This window comes from Pungitius pungitius, chromosome 2 (assembly GCF_949316345.1).
Source record: "Pungitius pungitius chromosome 2, fPunPun2.1, whole genome shotgun sequence".
In the NCBI taxonomy this organism is placed as follows: Eukaryota; Metazoa; Chordata; class Actinopteri; order Perciformes; family Gasterosteidae; genus Pungitius; species Pungitius pungitius.
Genome location: NC_084901.1, coordinates 29721616 through 29739161, shown reverse-complemented (window position 1 = coordinate 29739161; position 17546 = coordinate 29721616). Strand labels below are relative to the sequence as shown.

The 17546-nt window shown below is 45.2% G+C and overlaps 1 protein-coding gene across 1 annotated transcript; it reads right to left on the bottom strand.

Moving 5' to 3' along the window:
* Positions 1–1041: 1041 nt before the first annotated feature.
* tbx22 (T-box transcription factor 22) lies at positions 1042–6303 on the bottom strand. The gene is made up of 8 exons (XM_037461834.2): positions 6078–6303; positions 5437–5665; positions 4429–4530; positions 4169–4343; positions 2750–2914; positions 1976–2040; positions 1664–1749; positions 1042–1574 (listed from the first exon to the last, which is right to left on the bottom strand). Exons 1-8 carry the CDS (start codon positions 6301–6303, stop codon positions 1042–1044), a joined length of 1581 nt encoding a protein of 526 aa, XP_037317731.2.
* Between the last annotated feature and the right edge of the window lie 11243 nt (positions 6304–17546).

The window sequence follows — 17546 nt, the reverse complement described above, 5'->3', positions numbered from 1 at the left end:
ATCAGCGGCCGAACGGGCGTGCCCCCTTTGGTGTGGACCAAGAAACACAGCATTACGTTGGCCCACAGTGGCTTCTCGTTCTCTTCTCCTCACGGCACACTACTTCTCTGAAAGAATTCAACATGTCTTCACGCGGCGGTGTTGAGTTACTGTTGATCCTGGAACAATGTTACAGCCGCCTTTACAATAATGAAGACGCGGCCGCGCGGGGCCTTCTGCTGGGGCCTAATTAGCACCTTAATGGTAATAAAGTGCAGGGGTGGAAAATGCCGGCTCAAACCTGGCAGTTGAGGTTCTTCCTCCTAAAAATGATAGAGAGACCTGATGAGCTCATCGTATTAGTCAGGCGTGGCCAGGCATGACACTAGCATACAGCTGTTTACAGCTCAAAAAAACACACTTAACAAGCTCTGTCCTGTAGCTGGATCATGGGACTTTTTACCTCACTTCTCATTCAAAATATTTATTTTTCCTATTACACAGATGCATGATTTTTTGAGTGAGATGTCCACAACTTGGAAACGTGGAAAAGTTGTATAACTTTTTCACACATTCACCGTTTGTATGGGAGAAGAGCGTTTCATTGTGGGAGAGTAGAAATATGACTTGAATAGGCACTTTTTGGACGGTTTAACAATTATTTATTAGAATCTGTATTACATACCTCAGGTCCTAATGCTGATGATCTTTGGCAACACCATGACAGCATTGGAAGGATTTATAACGGGGTAAAATGGTGCTGTCTGTCCAAAGCAAATCTCTGCATCCTATCTACATTTCAGTTTAATTCGATGTTGGGCTTTTTGGCTTGGCTTGTTGAGTGTCTGAAGAGCAGCAGCTCATGAGCTGCTTCACAATCATCTTTTTTTTTTTTTGTGCCGACAAATCCAACACTATGGATTAAATACAAAAATGCCCCCCACCGGCACAGTTCATCGGTCCTGTGGGTCTCGCTCCAATAGGGAATTGGCCCTTTTGTTGCAATAAGCATTTGGCTTGTCACACCCGATGGGCCGGAGCCCGAAAAGTGCGGTCCAGCTGTCAGAGGCAGTGGTTGGTGGTCGGGTGCCACGGAGACTGGCGCAGCAGACAGTCTGTGGTGTTTTCGGCTAGTTTGGCGTGCCGGGAAAGGGCTGCGAGTTGGGGGCTCAGGGGGAAGCTGTAGCGGTAGAGACAGTACGGGCCCGCCGCGTCAGAGAGATGAGGCAGCAGAGGCCCCTGAGGGCCGATGGCGCTGTGGAGGGGGAAGAGGCAGGGGGAGCCTCCCGGAGACTCCAGAAGACAGTGGGGGGGTTTCTTTGGCTGCAGCGCCGAGAAGAGCGAGAGGTCTGTCAGCGGAGACAGCGGGGGCAGGGCCCTCAGCCTGTCTGCTCCCAGGGAGGAGAAGACCCTGCCGGGCAATGGGGAGGCCGCCGCCGCCGCCGAGCCGGAAGTCCTGCCGTGGCGGGGGAGAGCAAAGGCGTGGAGGGCGGCGTCCTGGCAGGAGAGCGCCGAGACAGAGAACGGGTGAAGGGATGAGGAAGAGGAGAGGGGGAGAAGAGTCTTCACACTGCTGGTCGGCGACCCCGAGCTCCCTGGCCAATAAAAAAAAAGAGAAAACAGACGTCAGAGACTTGAAAGGTGAAAAATTGCAGAAAGGTGACAACAGCTGCACCATATTTACCTTGGAGCTGTATGGCGAACGGCTTGAAGTCGAAGCTGAGCGGGCCCCTCCAGGGATACGACTCCAACAAGCCATCCAACACTCCCCTACACACACACACAAACACACACGCATAACGTGTAAAAGCACTAAAGAAAGGCTGTTTCGGGAATTTAAATATTGGAGGTGTGAAATCCTGCCATGCACATTTCAACTTCATGTGAAGGTTTTATGTGGTGTCGAATGTCAGTGGCTCAGCCAGAAAACCCTCTAGGGCCCTGTAGTTGAGCACTTCCTGAGCTAAAACAAGTGTTTGGTGGAGGTTTGCCGTACCGATTCCTTCCTGGATCTCTGAAGCCTTTGGCGAACGGGTTCCTGTCGATCTTCAGTTTTGTGATCTGGCCCCAGGAAAGACAAGCGGACACGGGTCAGAGTGGACACGCTGGACCGTTGGCGTTTCAAAGCCAACAACGACCTCGTTTTTTTACAGCAGCGTGGAGAGTGGCCGAGACTCCCCCTCGTGGGACTGCGTCTCCCGGCAGCGCCAGCTCATTGCCATGTCAAACAGGGCTTCTCGGAGGCCGCGTGGTTTTCATTTGGTGCTTAAATGGGCTGCGTGGACTCCAGCGGTCGACCCAGTGGCAGCTCGTTATTGGGTTTCTGTAATAACACGTTCGCTGCGCCCGGATGAAGAGAGCTGGCGTTCCCCCTACGCCTCTGTTACCGAAGGAGCCGTAGCAAACAGCGGGGTCAGGTCCCCCCCCACACCCCCCCCCCGGCTCGGGAACACGAGCACACACACACACGGCCTGGGGCAAATGAAAACCATGGACACTGCAGTCTCAGTTGTGCTGAGAACAAATAAGAGTTGGCAACATCACCTCGATGCCGATTGGATCAATTGGGTCTCTGAGGAACATTACAGGCCCATCTGCGTTCTCATTATTTCTGGCACGTACAGGGTGTAAATATATACAAAATCACATATTTATACAAGTTTGAAGCAGAAAATGACGTAACATTTAGAATGTATTGTATTACTGTTTCGACGGTTAAATCCAGAGTTTCCGATGTGAGAGGATACGGCCGGGTTGCAGTGAGTGTTACCTGTTGGTTCTGATAAGCAGTGACTGTGGTGAACTCTGTTTCCGGGAAGGAGAAGCTGTGGACTCCTTCAGTAGGCAGCGACCGGATCTGTGACAAGTCCATGCGAGGGTCGTGCCGGATGACGTGCACACGTGGCTTGTATTTATGCATCGACTGGAGAATAATCTGCACAGAAATATGAGGAAGATCCTTCATACTTCACAGCAAACATGTCGTACTGCAGCCACAGGTTTTAAGTCATTGTCAAATAACCTCCAGATAACTTTTTCACCTAACTGATTAATCGTTTGGGTTCAGACTTCAGACAGTAGATAATAACAATGATAATAATAAACCCATAAAGAATAATTAAGAATAATTTCCTCACTTTGCCATTCTTTGGTTTTGAAAAATGTGCGATTCAAAGGTTGGAGTAAAAGAACCTTTGGCATTTTTGCTTGAAAAATTTAACCATATAAAAATAAGAATATTCAAATAGCTGCAGTAATTTTTTTACCTCGAATAACTAGTTGTTAAAACAACCAAAATATAATGCATTTAGGAAATAAATTAAGACAAAATAAACTTGTGGAATATTTGTAAAATGGTAATAGAACAAAAACAACTATTTAACTTAACCAGCATCATAATCTATAACACAATAATAGTATAAAAGTTGCTGAAAAAATAATTTGCTATTTAATATAGAAAACGAACAAATCTTCAAATATAATTCAATCAGCCCGCTAAGCAAATATTAAATGACTAACCACCTAATGTCAATTTTAATTTACATGTCAAAAGAATGCAACAAATAAGCACAACATTAATTTCCAAAAATTTGATTTTTCCAATTATAAAGTGTGTTAACGTGGTTTTCCAATTGACCTTAAATAAAGAGCTTAATGAGAAAAAGCTAAATTCTTTCTAAAAAATGTAAAAAGGAGAAACACAATCAACAATTCTTTTTTTGTGTCTTTAAAATTAGCAAAACAGTTCCAGATGGTAAAGGTAACCACGACATTGGGGCTTTCTGCAGTTCTACATTCCTCCATCCATTACCAGAATAAACACAGCAATTCCTAGCGTGGTTTGTCAAGTGAAAAGCCACCTACAGCCAGAAGCCACATCTGTCACACCCGCACATCACTGAACCTTTACAGGATTTCCCCTTCCTTCTTCCCTAGGAGCATTTAGAGCAGACATGGGGCTTTAAAGTGTGCCTGCAGTTGACCTTCCTGCGTCTAGTCCATAGACTATGCAAATTAACTATAGGGAATAATATTTAAAAACAATTTGGGGATTAGAAGAAGAAAAAATGCTATCATAGGAAATGGATGGTTATAAACAAAGTAGTGAGCCATAATCTGTCCCTAGTTGGACAGAGAACGACCGAGCCGGAGAAGGAGAAGGCCGCGCATGCTCAGATGGGTTACCTACATGCCCCTTGTCGTCGATCTCGTTGTTGGTGAGTTTGACCCGATCAAAGCTGATGACCTGACGCATCCACGTCTCTCCCGCGCACGGCGAGTCCGGGTGCACGTAGAGCCTGGGAGAGATGCACGAGTGGTCCGTGTTTCCCGCCACCATCCACTGCGAGCTGTGGTACACGTACCTGCCGGCCGTAGACGTAGGAGTAAATACGCGACTTTTCCGCGTCGTGACGTTGGTTCGTTGAACACTCTCGCACGCGTACACACCTGTAGCGCTTCGAGTCCACGGGCATGACGTCCATTGCGACGTGGTACTGCTGGCACGGGTCCAGGTTGCGCACTTTGACGCGCACAGAGGGAAACATTCTCCTGGTTGAGGAGAGAAGCGCAGCACGTTCATGTGATGCCTCCGTCGTGTTTTATTCTTTCTACAGCCTCCCTTTAAACGTCTAGTTACTCCATGGGGTTATAAAGAGTCCAGAGGGATGCTCGGTCCTCGAGGTGCATGAAGGGCGTCAAACTGAAGCTACATTTGAACAGGCAGTCAGGTATTCATTTCTGGAATTAAAACAAAAACGAGCCGAAGCAGACGCGCTGTGCAGCACAACTGAGTCTGAATGATAAAGTTATTGTAATCGATCCCGAGCCCGAGGACGTCCACGTGCCACAAGATTATATGTCATCGATAAGCTTGGATCGAAATAGGTTTTATTTTATGTGTAACTAAAAGTAATACATTAGCAAATCCTATGTGCATTATTTGTTTTGATCTGTTGCAAGGATAAACAACGTTGACATTACACGACTACTACATTTACAACTAAACGACAAGCTAATCACGTGCCGTAGACTAATTAAGTCAGATGTGAGGCCTATATTTTAATAAACGGCATAATTATATAATTATGATCGTCTGCAGCGCTCTTGTATTTTACACCGGATAAAAAAACACAGTTCATGATTATCGTTGGTGATGAACTGTACTACGTTTATTTCATGGCGGTCTTATCTGTTTGAGATAGAGAAAATAAAGGGGCCTCCTCTTATTCCATGGGATTACATATTTGTATTGTTTATGTACGTTTGTTTTACTGAAATAAAATATCTTAATTCATTTCGTCGTATCCTATTGAACCCTCATATGACCCATATGGTTTCACCAAGCGCATTCTGACCTATCAATTATGAAAACACCAGGATGCGGTCCCGTTTGTTAAGTTTTTCCGGATAGTAACACACATAAAGCCTTAGGGGCCCGTCTCTTGTAATATATACCTGCCAGCTTTGGTGATGATCATCTCGGTGCCGATCTCGTAGAATCTCTTCCACAGGTCGCAGCCCTGCAGCTCTGCCCGGACCTCTCTGTCCGGCCGGCGGTCGCTCTCCTTCAGCTTGCCCTCCTCTCCGCTGGGGTCCTCCTCTTCGGCACCCGATCTCACGGTCTGTCTCTGCGGGTCACCCGGCGACTCCTCTGCCGTCGTCGTGTTCTTCATCTGGCTCAGGCCTGTGTATGCAGCGGGGGCAGAGGTGGGATCGATGAGGAGCTGAGTAAAGAAGCCGGGTACTGGTTTTCATATACGGGCCAACAAATGAGCCGCAATTTACAGCCTGTAAGTTACTAACGAGTCACGTCAAAAGAAAACAGAAAGTTGCTCCAGTTTGACAACTGACATACACATGAATATTCCCCAAAACCTAATCTCTCTTTGAAAAATACTGATATTTAAGATGATACAATAAGGCAAATTGAATTGTGAAATTGTTAAATGTAGAAAAATATAAAGACTGGCGGAGCAAAACAACTAAAAGCAACAAATTGCAGACTGCATTGCTCCATCTTATGTGCGTGAAATGTGCGTAAGTCAACAAATTCATGAAGTCATCGCCAAAACCCCGCTGTCCATGTGTCTCCTCACCGGTCAAGATGCTCGTATCGCTGCCGGCGTCTCCAGCTGAACTTGACTCGTGCTCTTCCGACAGTTTCATCCTCTTGCAGGGCTTCCCGACCAGCGCCTCCACCGAAAACAAGTGCGCCCGGGAACTCAGACCCTGCATCGTGGCGCCAGATCCCTTCTGTCTGCGAATCGTATGTCCGCCTGAAAGTCGACTTTGTCCCGCACAACTGTCGGTGCCCCGGCACATTCAGGACAGGACAGGGTAGAAAAGGCAGCAGCAGCAGCAGCAGCAGCGGCAGCCCAAGGAGCCCCTCTTCTCTCACGGCGGCTCCGTGTCGAGGCGTAATTGATCAAGTGCCTTACGGTGTTCTCCGCGACGCGCACCTCGATCCAAAATCCTTGATTGTTGGCACGCCTCTTCCCCTCACAACAATAGTTTACCCTCTCCCGATTTATCCTGTACCGTGTCTCCCCTGTAATTCCTCTCGACCTCATAGAGGGCTTGTTCATCTTGTTCCCTTTTTTTTTTCGCGTCACGGAGATGGGAGGGAAGAGGGCAGCGTGCATTCCTCCACATGAGCATGCGCTGCAAAGACTCGAACACTGATCTCGGCCTTAACTATAGATTACGAACACAAATGACAAATAAAGGTCGCTGCTAAAGTTAAATAAAAACACATCTCTTAAACAATCAGATTTCTTTCATATCATTTTTCAAATGAAACAAGATGCAAAAGATCTCATCAGGATCAACAGGTGTAACAGTTCACTTGTTTAATTTAGTTTGTTTGCAAGGAATTTAGTTAAACTGTCCAACCAACTACCATCTTCCCTCTAGTAGCAAAAACGATGTAGACTGTGAATAAGAGAAAATGTGTTTTTTAGCGTATGTCCGTATAGCTGTAACATCCAGAAGCAGCGTCTTTACGCACGGTGCACGGTGCGATGATGACCGGTTCAACGGTCAAACTGAAACATGTTTTGTTGCATTTTGTAATAAACAAGTTAATTTCCTTCAAAAAACAAATGTGAGAGAATAAATAAATAAAAATAATAATATTAATGAAAAAATACAATAGATAAAGGCAGGATGTAAATCTCTTATATTTAAAATGTTTAAAGCCCTACGTTTTATTTAAGCCACCTCATTGATTGACCTGTCCATGTTGCTTCACTCCATTTGGACATCCGATAGACGAACAGAATGAGCACTTTAGAGCTGGAGGGCGAACACAAATATTTGAAGCTTTTAATTCCGACCATCTGGAAGGTAAAACATCCCCTTGAAACCCGCCGCGTTTCTGTTGAAGCTAACATTTCCTATATTAATCTGAAGGCTTTCCCTAAAACAGTCTCTTGTCTCCCGTTCCTCCTGTATAGAAGAGGGATTTGATTCCCCCTCCTTGACTTACACCGGTACCCAGTGAGGGTGTGCGCCAGTCTGGTTCTCATAAATGCGGAGATCAGATGGAGTTCGGCGCACAGGGGGGAAACTGGGCCGTAATGACAGCTCGGGATTATTACATTACTGCTCGACATGAAATAGATCCGCTTTACACAAATACAAGTCAGCGTGGGCCCTATTTAAAATGTTTTTTAATCACATGATATAATTGCTGTGAGGAGAAAACAAATGAGGGCTGTGTTTACGGCACGGTTGGTTTGGTTGGTGATGGAAATCTCATACAACAGCCGGGAAATGGATAACTATGACCAACCGGAATCGCATGCTCTCTGTCATCATAACCTGCTTGAGGACTGAGGCCGGCAGGATTTATGTTTACTCTAGTCGTTTTTCTCTCAATACCGTAACTATAAAGCGCGTCCTGAAAAACGCGGTCAGGAGGAGAGACTGCGTCAGAAATAAATCCGTGAGCGCGGGGCCTGTTGCCTGTTTGGGGAAACAAAAGACGCAAAGTTCCGATAGAAATAGCCCGCATCGTTTCCTTCCACTCAAATAATTTTCTCCCCTTGTCGTATTCGTGAGTCAGCTCATAAATCTTCGTCATGGGATTAGGGGATGTCAGTCGCGTGGTGGCGGGCGTGCAGGCGAGGGATGCCGTGGCGCAGTTGAACACAACAGGAAGCCGCTTCCAGTTGTTTTCATGATTTGTAATCCAGTGCAAATCTGCGCCCGTCCCATTCGGGCATGTTTGGCACACGTGTTTCCTCTTATTAGGCACAATAAGCACGCTCGGTGGAAAACGAGAGAGAGCGAGAGAGAGAGAGACTCAAATCCAATTTAGCACGAGACTCAGGTTTCCATCAGTGCGGAAGTTTGATGCCTTTCCGCAATTAGGCCTTCCGACCATTTTGCGCCTGGGGGCCCGTCGAGCATGCTGTTGATTTGCGCATCCACCGCTGCCAGATTAATAATCATTGGTGAATAATTGGTTTGCAATCGGGAACTTACTGGTGGGCCTTTTATATGCACCAACGACCGGCAGCTTTAAGGTAACATATAGCAACATTTTAGCTTTTTATAAAACATGTCTATAAATTAATTCAACGCCACTATACTCAATGCAAATGTTTTGTTTATGACTTCAATGACTGGCACTTGTGTCTGTCTGTCTGTCTGTCTGTGGTGTGTGTGTGTGTGTGTGTGTCTGGGGGCCCAAAGAGTAATCACGACCAGCCGCACACCCACGGTAGGCATCTGTCTGTACTGTATGTGCACATGCTCACAGATGAATGCATGTGTGTGTTTATAAACAGGCCTGTCTGTCTGTTGCTCAGTGCTGAGTTGATGTGACGGCGCCTGATGGTTTGTTTTAAGTCGGATCATGATGCTGAGCAGTTTGCATGCATGGTGTGTGTGTGTGTGTGTGTGTGTGTGTGTAAAGGAAAGAGGGTGATTCTGGGTATGTGGTGCTGGGGCGGATGCCCACTCACTGCCAAACGTCAAACTTCCACCTCCCCGTCCGCCGTGACACGTGTAGAGTGTTTGAGTACAGAACGCTGTAAACACTTAGCGTATTGTGGCACTGATGCGATGTGAGTTCTCTGGAGCGGACGTAAGGCGAGGCGAACTCGGGAAACACACTCTGGGGACACAACAATGTGCAAACTGTTTCCAAGCCTGGTTACACAGATGTAATTTTAGATTTCAAGTGGCTGTGTGTTATTTACCGCCGTCGGTGTCGACGGCGAGTACTTCGAATGGGCCGAGCACCCTGAGACAATGAGGACGATGGGAGCGGGCGGTCAGTTCCTATGACCGGGACATGTCGTCAGCTCCACCGCGTTCGCTCTGCTACTCATAACCTCCCTGCCTCTGTCTCGAGGGGTCCAGCTGTCCAGAGCCTGACTGTCCACAGCATCAACATTGTCTCCTCCAAATGTATGCTCTATCTCATTTGGCCGCTGATGACTAAGAGGAGAAGGGAGACAAAAAAGGTTTGAGTTGTTGCAGAGACACAATGACTGTTTCAGCTTCTGTAAAATCTGCCTTATCACCACTCCCCTTTCTCAAGAAATCAATCAAACTACTTCAAGGAAATCTTTCGTTCATTTCATTTCAATGCTTTACAGGTGACTGACACAACTGGGAAGAAAAGAGGGAGTGATGAGCACAAATAAGAGTATTGAGCAAATTTAACTTCAAATAAAAACAAATGAAAGTACAACATAATGAAAATACCAAGAGAAACATTTTTATTATACGCTACAGCTCCATTAATGTCCAAAAACTCAGTCACTCGGTTGTAGAGACGCACAATGCAACGTGGTTTAACGTTGGCCGCAGGTTTTTCATTCTGCCCGAATGAAAAAACATCCCCACTGACAACATTAAAAACCAAATGGACATTTTCAGAAAGGAAATGTGCCACAATTGTCGCCTCAGACATCCCCTGACTGTAGATGCAGGAGAAAACTTGTGGGTCTGAAAGTGAAGCCAACGTGCAGGATTTAAACGGGATTCTTTTCAAAGGGCCATCAGGGGTACATTTGGTTGTACTTAACTCGACGACGCGTCTATTCTGGTTCACAAAAAATAAGATGGTGACAAGTGACGTCACACTTCTTCCACTCAGTCTGTGTTATTAATTCACTGACGCTTTGTGTGAAAATTGTCTCCAACAAATAGAGAATTTATTCATTTTTGACTATGGTTTGCTTTAAAACGTGAGGTTGTTGACTGTCTGAATTATTATGATTTTTTTACAAATATTGACAACCACATCCTTTAAACGCTCAGCTGTCCTCTGGCAAGATATCCAATGCTAACTCCAACGCCGCTCTTAAGCCAGGGAAAAACCCTTTCCCTGTTCTTTTTGGCCAATTTAAAACTTTTGAGAGCGCAACAATAGCCAAGTCCTAGCCAAGTAACCAGCGGCGTTGGAGGAGCCTGGGCACGAGGCCGCTTACTACCGCCTTCTCCCTGCCCGCAGTGTCGGAAGATTTAATGGCTCATGTGCCACGGCATCCAGCCTTCACTGGCTCCTTCTGCCTCCGCCTGGCCCCAGCGGGTAACGGGGGATGAGGGCAAGGGGGGGGGGGGGAGGAAAAAGTAGAGACAGGAGAGGAAAGTAACATCTCAGCCAAGCCTCCTCCTCTCACCACAAGTGTGTTGTGAATTATCCCCCCCCCCCCCCCCCTCGGTTTTCCTCTCTTCCTAAGCCTTTAGTTATCCCTTGCTACTCACCCCCTTCCTATTAAACGCATATAGATCTTCATCTGTCCACATTGCTTTCATGAGGCCCGCTGTGAATCCGGCTTTACGGCACATTCATCTCACTTGTTTGGATAGCTAATTCTTTTTGATGAAATCGGCTTTTTCTCTCTCTCCACCTCTCTTTCCCTCTCCCTCGCTCACCCTTTTCCCTGACTGCCAGTAACTATGAGGTTAATGGTTGCGGTGAAAAGAAACAAAAACAGCAGTAATTGATAATGAGAATCAGACTCATGAGGATCTCAGTCGACGCCTCTCCTGAAATAGGGACAGCCTTGCCAAGCAAGGGGTGGAAAACTAATCCGAATGGTGCTGGGAGAGTTATTCCTAATACTCTGATGTGTAACTGGCACATTATGTTGGACTGTTTGGATGAAATAATGCGAACAAAGCCGACCATTGCCAACACAAAAGCGTAAAACAAAAAATCCGGCTCTTGGCGGGCTTAGGCAAAAGTTTCAAATGTGTTGAGGTCCAGCGTTGGTGTTAACATGCATGGTGAGGGGAAGTAGTAATTGTTTTGGGGGAAACCATCGTTTTGAGTCTGTGGCGAGAGGTTAAGGAACACCCCCTCTCCCCCACACAGTCACACACGTCTTCATCTGTTTTGGTCCCACTGAGCACAATCACTCTGAACACAAATATTTTTTATCAAAGCCTGGCCACAGTGGAGGGGGATTATTTTTAGATGGCCCTGATAAATGAGGGGTTTCATATTGCTGGATGTGGTCGGCGAGGATGAAGAGTGAAAATTAAGGGGGAAAAGAGAGAAAGAAACGCAGAAAAAAAAAAGAAGTATTCTGGCAGAGCCACAAAAGCTTTTAAAACAACATGTGAAAAATCTGCAGTTCTTTAACAGTTAGCTTGTCATTTTTATTTGCCTCTTCAGATGGTGGCAGCGGTCGTCTTTCAGGCTGTGCCAGCTGGGATTGGCTGCTGGCTGGAACGCGCAGGCCTGGCCCCGGGTAGCACTCTTATTATCATCACCACACACTGTAATTCACATGTCAATCACAGCCCAGAAGGGCACAGGGCCGAGGGGAGAGGGGCTGGTTTGAAGGGGGCCCGCCGACTGGGGTGATAGAGCCGGGCGGGGCGGGGGGCGGCACGCTGAATACTTCCAGCAGGCCCTAATCGGACCTTTCATTCCCTCATCTCTGCAGAATGGGCCCGCATAGGGGTATGATTGGATATACGGGTCCGGCCAAAGCCGGAGCTGGACGGGTTGCTGTAAGAACAGGAGTGACCTCAGAGGAAGGATAAGCTGTCAGAGTTTGGCCGGTCCGGCCTGGCTAGATTAAACACTGTAGCTGGGGTGGACAAGATGAACTAAAGAATAACATCTTGGATTAGATGTCCCCAAATTCTGTGTCTCCACATAAACCTTCAGGTTTTCACCAGCTTTTTGTTATTTCAAACTATATTTACAAAATAAACGGAGATATGGAAATCATTAAATGAAAACAGGTTGTATAAAATGATGATGTAAACATTTCTCAAATTACAAAAGTTTTGCCAAATAATCAGGTCATCAGATTCACTCCATCTCTACACGAAAAACAACCGACCATTGCAACCATGAGCTCTCAGTCCAAGGATAGATTGCCCTCTGGGGGTAATATTTCTCATTGTTTACACTCCGATGTGAACTTCAGATCTTAGACATGGTACGACCGCATTGTTTCACAACAGAGAGCAAGACAGTTTTACACAAATCTAAATCTAAATCATTGTCAAACAAACGCAAAATTGCATTTTGCAACCCAAAAGCAATTTCAATGCTTGCAAGCCCTTTTGCACCAGAAGGCGTAATATCTTGTCCTCTTGCATACAGTTTCTGTTTTCGATTAGAATATACTACAAACGCTTGCATTATTAAAAATGAAGGGAAAAAAGAACAGAGAAAGTGGTAATCACCTAACTACCTGACCTGAAATTTCATGAAATTGTTTTATTAAGGCTTATGTGTTATTTCACATAAATTGCATGCTGAACCATGATTGGAATTTAATAAAAGATTTTGCAAAAAAAATAGCTGGCTAAAAATGCCAGCTCGTATTCTCAACTGCTTGAACACAAGTTTATGAGTAACTGGTGGGACCCGGCACTTCCTGTGAATGGCATCACCAGGGGATGCACTGTGACACACCACCTGTGTCCTTGAAATCCGCCTCACGCTTTTAACACCAATATCTGTAGAAACCAATTAAACCGTCTGCTGCACCACAGCAGTCAATCTTCAGAAGACAAATCAGTCATCGACAGACTGCCCTCACATGTATGAAACAACATTTTCCCTATTCAGACTTTTACTACCAGCCCAGGAAACTTTTCTGCGGCCCTGTAGAGACACTATAATTTAAAATGCTGCCGGAATGGGAACTCAAAAGACAACATGCTATTTCAATCAAAAGCCCAGCTCTAGTCCCATCATACGGCCCGCCAAAGTGTGGTGTAACTCACACACACACACACACACACACACAGCTGGACTGCCAACGTGTGGTTTGTATTCACGAAGCCTTAATGCCTTGCGGTTGGTGCTCTATCAGGACCATGAGAAATGATTTATTAGTGGCTCCTGTCTGTATTTATAGATAACGAGCCTCCGTCAGAGTTAATAAAGAGATCGATTCACAGCACCTCTTTAAGGGATTACTGTCACTGCTAAACAATGGCCCGTCCTCCAAAGATATCCTTGTAGTGGTGATCTATAGTGTGGGAAGGGGTGTTCAAATAGAGACGGCCTGTGAGAAAACAATGTGTCTGTCTCTCGTAACGCCGGCTCATTCATTGAAGACACGCATTGACCCTTGTTTCTAGCCTTTTAATTAACGTTGCGTTAAAACAACATGTCTCTCCTTCTCTTCAGAATAGTGAAGCAGCACAAGTAAGCATTTTCATGTCATTCGTGTGTGTGTGTGTGTGTGTGTTTGGGGAGGTTGGGGGTGATAAAGAGGATGAAAAGGACACGTGGAGACACATGAGCACCTTGGCAGCGCGTGTGTTTGTGTGACTTCATTCTCTCTCCCTCTGGTTCCAATCAGTCTATCCTCCGGCTGTTAACGACACCTGATGGATTAATGACTGATAAAGTGTGTGTGTGTCTCTGTGTGTCTGTGTGCGCGTGCGTACGGGATTCTGTGAGTGTGTTTTTCAGGGGCCCGCCCACAGAAATCCCGCAATCAGGCATCCCTCAAATTAGCGCTCCATAACTACATCCTGAGCAGGGCTCAGACTTCTGAAGCTCAGGAAAGTCCTTCCAGACAGACAGACCGACAGACACACACACACACACACAGAGGGGCTATCACTTTCATCATTGGTATTTGTCTTCTCTCCTGGTATGGTGAACTTTGACATGGGGAGAGACAGGGGTGGTGTTAGGGATGTCATCAATTAGAGAAGTTTACTCTTTTATATTCCAAGCAGCTCAAGTTTCTTTTATCCTGAAAAAATACTAGTAATAAAAATAGATGATAATGTGTATTTGTATTACAAGTGATTTCCAAAGAGGAACAATTAAAACAAGTCTGAAACCATTTGTGAAAATACATACAAATTGAAATCTGAGTTCAGGTAGCAAGAAAACAAACAAGGGAACGTAAACATTGATCAAAAGGGACAAACGCAAACATATTTACACCCTCATGTAAAAGAAAACAAGAGAAAAAAATGCTTAATATACAAATATCATTTTCCTTTTAGGCATCCCAGTCTACATTACGTTATCTTCACTAATGGTTCAAATGTATTAGGATTAGATTTAATTAGTCACACTGTACAGGGAAAATCCCTGTGAATATCCTCCACTGCGTGTCTGTTTTCATTATGTAAATGTTTTTCACTACTAGGTACTTTGACTTATTGACGATACATAAACCAAGACTCCCTGATGAGTTTTTACCAACTTACGACTTTAGCCAATGAAGAAATCTTTCATTTGGGATTACGTTAAAGTGAGTAATAAAAACATGCCGTTTTAATTGAAACCTCCCATCTTCTTCTACTTTGTGTGTCTTCGGGGCTGTTGTTATGAAACGTATGTTGCTCAATGGCACAAAGACCAGCCATACAGCTGCCTCTTTCCTAACCTACTAAAACCTTACAGTAATAAAGGCCTTTCGAGTCCAGCCTGTAGCCTCATGGCTCTCCGCCATAACAGTTTTAGGCTGTCAGTGCTGCGTTATCCACTAAATGAGTTCAATGAAGAAACTGAACTGAAAAGCTTTGTGTCATAATTAAAGAAAAAATACAGATCAGTGTATCATCCTCCGTTGAATTGGTGATGTGTGTGTGTGTGTGTGTGTTTGAGCATGTTAGTCTGTGTGTGCGACTCTGTGCTTTCTGCTCCTCCTGTGAACCTGACAGAGGTGACGTCACTGAATCTGGAAGTGATTCGGCTAGACTATGATGCTATTGGCAATGATTCAGAAGACGATGTGTGTGTGTGTGTGTGTGTGTGTGTGTGTGTGTGTGTGTGTTTGTGCTCTACCAACGCGAAGCCAACATGGCCGAAGTCTACATGAAACGCTCTGGAGCTGTCTTGTGCCGATGAGGTCATTTCTGCAGAATTTGACTTTCAGGAACATAATCGACATGCGTCCAGTTCCATCTCTCAGTTCCTTCCCTGTACCCTTTCATTCATTTTGATTCTTTGGCGTTTCCTCTTTCTTCCTGTGCCAGCGGCTTACCTTAAGCTGTCCTTCATCAGATAGGCTACATGTGTGACCGTACGGCAGAATGGAAACATTAGTTCACAAGTTTAGAAAAAAAAAGTTATTCCTGAATACAGTCATGAAATAAAGTTTTCCAATGTTGCATCATTATTTTTTTGATTTAAAAAAAACAACCCCCAAAACTCAAACAAAAGAGTTGATAACTTTATAACTATTTTTATTTTAAGGGATTTTAATGTTTTTACTAAAGCAGCTGAAGAACGATAAGAAAGTGGGAGGAGAACGGCCACTCAGCAAAGGCCACAAGTCAGTATTGAACACACGTCTACCAAGGACTCAACGTGTAGACGCGTAGCTGTTGTCACAATGTATTTAAGCTAGCCAAACCTTCTGACAAGGCTAAAGTTAGCATACTCACGTAAGCCCTGGCGGTACGTGCGGTACAAGCTATCATGGTAACATGGTTGATACATTTCAATTATCATCACCTCTTGATAACATGTAGTATATTGATAGTGTTACCATGAAATGTTTAAAATAACATTTCATCACAAAAAGCTATGCTAACAACATTCTGCTAATAACAGATAGCGTTACTTCCCACTCATTGGCCAATTACAACATTTCTATGTTTTAATAAATCTCCAAACTTATGAAGAAAACCCAATCCTTACTTGCTAAACCAGAATCAGAATCAGAAACATTTATTTGCCCACTATGCTGGGCCTACACAAGATTTGTCACGGTGGGTGGTGCACATGACATTGAGCGGAAGAGAATAATCTACAATTAAATTAACGATAGAATATACAATAATATAAAATAAAGTCCTGATGGACCTCAGCCTCCTGCCAGAAGCAGTCTATGAAGCAAACAAGTCCTGATCACCCTCTCTACGGAGCAAATGTCACACTGCAGCCTGCTTGGTTGTGGCTGCACCGTACCAGACGGTGATTGAGGAGCAGAGGATTGAGTCAATGATAGCCCTGTAGAAATGCACCATTAATGTGTTTGGCAGGTTGAATTTCTTCAGCTGCCTCAGGAAGTACATTCTCTGCTGAACCTTCTTGGTGATGGAGCTGATGTTTAGCTCCTACTTGAGGTCCTGAGTAATGTGAGTACTTCAACATTACATTTTTACATTTCCCTGAGGTGAGCTGAAGACAGGCAGACGGCGGCATTACGAGAGAGTGAAGCTAGCTTTAGAAGCTGATACTACAGGAAATACTCATTTGTCACCCCAGTCTCAAGATATGTGACTGCCAAGTGTGAAGTGTGAGTATGGCGGGGGCAAGGATCAAGGTTTTTTTTTTTGCCTTTGAAGGAGCATCACTGTTCTCCACATGTAGTCTACAGCCAGATCTGCTCATTTCTGTTTGCTCCACCTCTCTCTCTCTCTCTTTCTCTCTCTCTCTGACCACTAAATGTCCCACTCAAGGCACATGGTGATTATATTGGGTCCATAGACACGTCAGTGACGTTATGAAGCATTGAACAGTGTCAAACGTGCGGTTCACAACTCTGTTGCAGGCTGTTCCCATGGTACTTTGGGTGACTGGGGTATGACTGTGTGTGTGTGTGTGTGTGCGCGTGCGTGTGTGTATGGCTTAGGAGCAGTGAAAGGGACAAAATCATTTGTCACTTGCGGCTTCTGGTATTGAAATTGATGACAAATCTATGAGGTGCTGTGTGTTTGTGTGTGTGTCTGTCTGCATGTTGGCTCGTGTGCGGGTGATATCATGGACGAGAGCTTCTATTTCTCACACTTTACGAAGCCATGCCCCTCCAGACTTTTCACAGTGAATGTGTGTGTGTGTGTGTGTGTATTTGTCATTGCTTTCTTTGGCTGGCTGCCGCAGCCCACATGGGAAACACAGGCATTCAAACTCCATCATGCACGTCTGCCGTCCAACCATTATGAAAAAAAACACGCTTTTGCTCATTCCAGTACGAGAGGCTCGGCGACTCTAGCCTTACTCTAGCAGGCTTGTTCGAAAGTTTTGAGATGTAAACTGGATGGACGGCGAGTTTAATCCGCCGTTAATCAGCTCCTCGGAAAACTCACTCAAGCATCAGACAGTGCAGATTGGACTGCCTGTACCTCGCAGGGCTTTTCATCACTCAACCCGAGGTCCC